The sequence below is a fragment of the Calidris pugnax genome, unplaced genomic scaffold, assembly GCF_001431845.1.
Source record: "Calidris pugnax isolate Ruff unplaced genomic scaffold, ASM143184v1 scaffold335, whole genome shotgun sequence".
In the NCBI taxonomy this organism is placed as follows: domain Eukaryota; kingdom Metazoa; phylum Chordata; class Aves; order Charadriiformes; family Scolopacidae; genus Calidris; species Calidris pugnax.
The window spans coordinates 582,114-588,601 of record NW_015091148.1 but is presented as its reverse complement, the minus strand read 5'-3'; the positions used below and the strand labels follow the sequence as shown (position 1 = coordinate 588,601).

At 57.9% G+C, this 6,488-nt stretch overlaps 1 protein-coding gene across 5 annotated transcripts in view; it reads right to left on the bottom strand.

Annotated features, from left to right (window-relative positions):
- Nucleotides 1–1,546: 1,546 nt before the first annotated feature.
- PHOSPHO1 (phosphatase, orphan 1) overlaps nucleotides 1,547–6,488 on the bottom strand; it is an 11,888-nt gene continuing 6,946 nt past the window's right edge. For all 5 annotated transcript variants that reach the window (XM_014959031.1, XM_014959026.1, XM_014959030.1 and 2 more), the window contains 2 exons: nucleotides 4,674–4,778; nucleotides 1,547–3,673 (listed from right to left, as the gene is read on the bottom strand). In XM_014959031.1, the coding sequence (XP_014814517.1) occupies nucleotides 2,912–3,673; nucleotides 4,674–4,718 (807 nt within the window). In that variant the 5' untranslated portion in view covers nucleotides 4,719–4,778 and the 3' untranslated portion in view covers nucleotides 1,547–2,911. The remainder of the gene's footprint in view (nucleotides 3,674–4,673; nucleotides 4,779–6,488) is intronic.

Genomic DNA, 6,488 nt, shown 5'->3' with positions numbered 1-6,488 from the left:
CTCTCCCCCTCCCCTCGCAGTGGTGACCCTCTACCCCTACACGCGGCAGAAGGACAACGAGCTCTCCTTCCAGCCCGGCACCCTCCTCTTCGTCACGCGGCGCTACTCGGACGGCTGGTGCGAGGGTGTGATGGGCGAGGAGGCGGGTTTCTTCCCCGGCAATTACGTGGAGCCCTGCTGAGCCCCGGGGCTGGCAGCCCCCCCGGCATCCCCCAGACCCCCCAGCTCGGCCACATCCTGCTCCTCCTCGGGAAGGGCTCTGCTTTGCCTTTTCACCTTGGTTTTGCACTGCACTGGTGGCAGCCGGGCTGGGTACCACTGCTGGGTACAGGTGCTGGGTACCACTGCTGGAACCCCTGCATCCTCCAGCATCCCCAGAGCATCCCCTGGCCCCCAGCTCGGCCACATCCTGCTCCTCCTCAGGAAGGGCTCTGCTTTGCCATTTCACCTTGGCTTTGCACTGCCAGGGGCAGCTGGACTGGGTACAGGTGGTGGGTACAGGTGGTGGGTACCACTGCTGGAACCCCTGCATCCTGGCAGCCTCCAGAGCATCCCCCTGCCCGCCCTCCCCTCTCCCTTTTCTATATGTTTTTAATGACAGCAGCACTGGCTGCTGCTGGTGCCGGGGAGGTTCAGCACCAGGCACTGCAGCTGATGGGAACACAGAGCTCTGACCCTGGGGATGCTCCTGTCCCCACGGAGGGACAATGACAGCGCAGGACCACGGCGCAGAGAGAGGAGATGGAGGCAAACACCCTCGGGGACGAGAGAAGCAGCCCCCGGCCGTGTCCCCAGGTCCCCCTGCCTGCTGGAGGTGCAGAGGGGGGGTGAGCCAGGGCCCAGTCCTGCACCGGAGAGGTCCCCACAGGGTCCCCATCGCTGGCAGCCTGGCCCCGCTCTCCTGCTCCCCCTCCAACACCCCCCCCTTCTTGCACCAACCCAAGGAAGAGAAACAACACGTTTGTGCAACTGAGAGGCCGTTTCACACCCAGGTTTATGCCCTGGATACAAACAACTTGTGTATCTGCAATATATAGGCAGCCTCCAGAGCATCCCCCTGCCCGCCCTCCCCTCTCCCTTTTCTATATGTTTTTAATGACAGCAGCACTGGCTGCTGCTGGTGCCGGGGAGGTTCAGCACCAGGCCCTGCAGCTCTGACCCTGGGGATGCTCCTGTCCCCACGGAGGGACAATGACAGCGCAGGACCACAGCGCAGAGAGAGGAGACGGAGCCAAACACCCTCGGGGACAAGAAAAGCAGCCCCCAGCCGTGTCCCCAGGTCCCCCTGCCTGCTGGAGGTGCAGAGGGGGGGTGAGCCAGGGCCCAGTCCTGCACCGGAGAGGTCCCCACAGGGTCCCCATCGCTGGCAGCCTGGCCCCGCTCTCCTGCTCCCCCTCCAACACCCCCCCCTTCTTGCACCAACCCAAGGAAGAGAAACAACACGTTTGTGCAACTGAGAGGCCGTTTCACACCCAGGTTTATGCCCTGGATACAAACAACTTGTGTATCTGCAATATATAGATATATATCTATATACATATATATGTATTATTATTATTATTATTTTTTCTTTAATTCCATGGCTTTAAGTTCCACACAGTTGAACAGGGTCCGGAGGAGGAAGAACAGAGAGAGAAGGGAAATGAACTAGAGGAGGAACATCTCAGGGCTGCTTTGGTTATTTCCTTACTGCTGGGGTTTGCTGTGGGGGTTTCTCTAGGCTTTGGAGGAGTTAAGGAGCCCCCCTCCGGGGCCGGTAAGGCTGTGGATAGATCCGGGAGAAGCCAACACCAGAGAGCAGCGAATACTGTAGGTCTCCCCCCGCCCTGCAGAGTGCAATTAGAAGGGGTAATTAATACTGCAGCGGGGCAAGGGGGCACAGGGAGGGGGGGTTTGGCCTCTGGGGACTGGATGCCAGGAGAAGTGCTGCAGCACCACAGCTCCCGGGGGAGGTTGGGCACCTCTCAACCAGGTTGGGAGGGAAATTACACCCCCCCAGGGTAAAAGAGGAGCCCAAACCATCCAGCAAACAGGAGGAGACAATCCGGGAATGGCTTGGGGTGAGAAGGAACCTGTCCGCCCAAGGGACATGGGGACATTTTGCCCTGGAAGCAGAAGCAGAGGATGGAAGTGGAAGGCAAGAGGCAGGGGCAGGTCCTCCTCCCCGCAGTGGGACGTGGTCGACGTGCCCATGCCCTGGGCAAGCGGGTGGGGATGGGATAGAGGAGGGGTTTTTTTTCCAAGGTACCACCTTTCCAAAAGGTTTCCTGTTCCTCGTGTCACGTTTTGGGGTGCTTTTTTTTTTTTTGAGAATAAAGTCTCAAGGGACAATTGACTCCATCACAAGGCTCAGCAGTTGAGCCAGGGGCTGCCCTGCCCGGGGTGCGAAGGGCAAGTTGGGGAGCCCCCGAATTTCCTGGATTAAAGTTCCAGTGGCCTCACGAAGAGGCAAAGGAGCCCTCGAGCATCAGGTTGAACAGCACGCAGCTCCCGGCGTGGTCGGGCAGGCGAGGAGGATGAAGGCAGGAGGAAGCATGTGCAGGAAGCCCAGCCCAAGGGGAGGCGGCTTCGGGTCTTGTAGGAATTGCTCTTGTGAAGTCAAAAGGGAAAGAAGACAAATCCCCCAACAACAACAACAAAAAATCACCATTAGTGTTGGCCAAGATCCCCGCTGGAGTAGGTGTCCGAGCTGCATAGAGAAGGACATCATGGTTCATGGTTCATCCCAACATGGCAGGGGAAGGAGACGGGGGGACCTAGAGAAAGTGCTTTAATCACCGGGGGAAAGGAGCTCGGTGAGGACAGGCAGGGAAGGGACCCAGGAGCAGGGACCGATGACGTGGGGGGTGACACCCCCCAGGATTCTCCTTTCCCAACCGCTTCTAGTGCACAAGTCTCTTCTGAGCCATCCTCAGCACTTCTTCTTGAGGACCTCCTGGAGATAGCGGGCGATCTCTGTGGCCGTCTCCCAGGGGACCACAGTAGCCTGGAAGGTTCCCGGCTGCTTCTTCTCCATCTCTTGGGCCATGCGGTGCATGGGGTAGCCCTTCCGCGGGAAAGCCACGTCAGAGGAAGTCAAAGTCACGGAAGGGCAGAAGTCATTGGCACCATCCCCCACGTAGAAGACCCTCTCGAACTCCACCTCCTCCTGGGCTCTCTCCGCCAGGTATTCCGTCAGGATTTTGCGTTTGCACATGTTGGCCGGGCAGTCAAGGCACTTGTGGCTGTGGTAGGGCCCCAAGGTGAAGTACCCCCTCTTGTCAAAGCTGGACGGGTTGCTGAAGATCTTGCGGAAGAGGGAGTAGAAACCGGCCGCCCTCAGACTGCACTCGATGCCGAACATGTTGGCATCGGAGATGAGGATGATCTCAAAGAACTCGTGGTTCTTGGAGAGGAACTGGAAGAGCTCCGGCATGCCGGGGGAGAGGGGGATGTTCTCGTAGACGGTCTTGAAGTCCCCCATCTTGACCCCCTGGTCCCCCATGTACGCCAGGACGCGCTGCATGTACTCGTTGTAGAAGCCCTCGCGGAAGGTCTGGCGGATGTGCTCGGGGAGGGCCTGCCCCGGCGCCGCCCGCACGATGGAGTCGTCGCTGTTCTCATTGATGATGGTCTCGTCGAAATCGAAGATGAGGAGGTACCTGGGGGGCCGGGGACTGGCCATCCCAACACCCTGCAAGGCGGAAGGGGAACGCCCAGCCGTTAGCTCGAGGCACTTGGCTTCGGCCCCGGCACAGCGACGGTGGCAACCACAGCAGCAAGAGGTTGCCAGCCCCGCAGAGCGATGCTCCTTGGCCACCTTACCCCCTGGTAGCTGATTAGCCCAGCTGGGCTCGGGGAGGGGGGGTTAATCCCTGCTGACATACCTCAGCCCCGGCCCTAAGGCGTTTATCCTGCCTATAAAGAGATTATTTTGTCACCGCTAATCCCGTTTCCGCAATCACGGCGGTCACTGTGCCGGGCCACCACCACACATGTCCTCCCCGGGGACACAGGGACAGCACCTCGGGGTGTTCTGTGCAAGGAGGGTCCTTGGAAGAACTGGATTAAGTCCCCAACTTGCTCCTGTCCCACCTCTGGAAAGGGGTTTGTGTCCCCACAGACCCCTCTTGCTGCCAGGACAAGCCTGGAAGGCTTTTCCAGGAGGAAAACATTTTGCAGGTTGATTTTTGCTCCGTCACCTGGGTGAAGTTGCATAGAATCATGACCAGCCCAGGTTGCTCCAAGCCCCCTCCAACCTGCCCTTGAACCCCTCCAGGGATGGGGCAGCCACAGCTTCTCTGGCCAACCTGGGCCAGGCTCTTACGAACCTCAGAGTGAAAAATGTCTTCCTGGGATCTCACCTAAATGGTTTCCCCCTGGGCTGCAGGCACCGGGGGGCTCCCGAGAAGCACGAGATAACTCGGAGCCACCTCCTGCCCTGCTCTAAAACCGAAGCAAACCCACTTTGTCAAAGCTGGGGGAGCCCCATCCCATCCCATCCCATCCCATCCCATCCCATCCCATCCCATCCCATCCCATCCCCCTGGCTAAAGCCACCGTGTCCCCAGCAGCACCCGCTCCCCTCCCGACCAGCCGTCTGCGGGATGGGGACCCCGATTCCTGCTCCCACCCCTGAGACAAGAGGGGACAACCCCGTTTGGGGAGGATGAGCAGGGTGAGAGGGCACTGACCTTAAACAGGCATGGCAGCCCGACGCCCTCGCAGCACCTTTTCATTTTAAGACCATCCCTCTGCAGGCAGCGCGTTGCTGACGGCAGCGCTTAGGGCTCGTGGGGCTGCAAATGGTGAAAAAAAATAATAATAATAATGGGGAATTTTGGTTAATGGCGTGGGGTTTTTCTCCCCCCGTTGCCACCTTTGGGCATGGCACCAAACATCGCGGCACGGCCGGGATCTACGTCCCGCAGCCAAGTCCAGGCTCAGGACCTTCTGTACCAGGAACAGGGGAATTAAGGAGTCTCTGGAGCGGGCAGAGCCCGTTTGGAGCCTCTGATCCCCCGTAATTCCCCCGAGTGCCCGGGCTTTGCCGCACGTGAAAGCGGCCGGCGAGGGATTAAGGAGTCTCCGGAGCGGGCAGAGCCCGTTTGAAGCCTCTGATCCCCCGTAATTCCCCCGAGTGCCCGGGCTTTGCCGCACGTGAAAGCAGCTGGTGAGGAAGGGCCCGGCAGTAAACATGCCCTCTTCCAAAAACACCCTGATTTTCTTCCAGTCTAATTAGTTTGGGGTGTTCCTTTTAATGGAGTAATTATCCCGGAATGAAAGTGAGGGCCCCGGCAGCTCCGGGGGGGACGTGCCAGGATCCTGCCCCGCAGCCACGGCAGAGCCTGCATGACGTCTCCGCATTTTTGCCAACCTCTTGTGGTCCTCAGTGATGAAAGCAGAAGGATGGGAAACCTCAAAACACCCAACCCTGCGCCCAAACCCGGCTGGAAACTGGGCTTAGTGGGAAGGAACGACCCACTGGGACACAGGAACATTTTAAACTGGGCACCAGTAGCTTGGCTTAGCTGGGGCTAGGAGGATTACCCTGACTGTTTGTCATCGGTGGGACAACAGGAAGAGTTTTGTGGCTGAAGGTGATTTGAGGGGGGAGGGATTTGCTTGGTTTGAAGCCCAGCATCAAGCTATTTTGGGGCACAAACGCGATTTCATGACTCTGCTAAAATAATAAACCACAACCGCGGCTCGAGGGTGGCACACGGCGAAAAGAAGAGGGCACTCAACAGCAAACCCCGGCCCGAAACTGGTAAAAGTAACTTTTTTTTGGTGAAACTTTCGAACCAAACACCAGTTATTTCGTTACAGAAGCAGCCACCAAAAGCTGACGTTTATTTACAGACGTCCTTTGGCGCCAAGTGAGGCTAGAGCCAGGCTGGGAGTGGGATGAGCCACCAGGATTGTCAGGTCCAAACCAAGAGAAATGGAAAAAAACCCCGGTGAAACATGAGAGTAATTGGAATTTTTGTCATTATATGCTGAAGAGCTGCCAGCAGTGAGGACATAAATTGGGTCTGAGCCTCACGGAGCCGTTGCAGGGGCACAGGGAAGGAGCCCTGGAGGGGCTGGTGGTCCCCGTGGACACTATTAGGGGCAGCTCTAAGGGACGAGGTGGACACGGGGAGCGAATCCACCCCCCCAAAAAAGCCCTCCTGGGTTTTGCATTTTGTAAGACAGAACAAAAAGCACACAGCTTGGATTTCAGACAGATCAGGCCAAACGCAGACCCGAAGAGCATCCTCCACTCAATCTATCGTCCCTTTAGTGCTTTTCAGCTGAGGTTCCCCAAACACTGTCCATTTGGCCACCTCCCCTCAATTAACATTTCATGATGTACATAAAAAACTGACCGACGAGCTGGGGAAAAGCCAATTTGGTCTCTTTTGCCTTATTTTAGCTCAGCCTCCACCAAGAGCCAACCAGCAGGAGCTCGGAAGCAGCATCAGCCACCCCAAACTGCCCCCCCAGAGCTCCCCACCAGCTCTCGC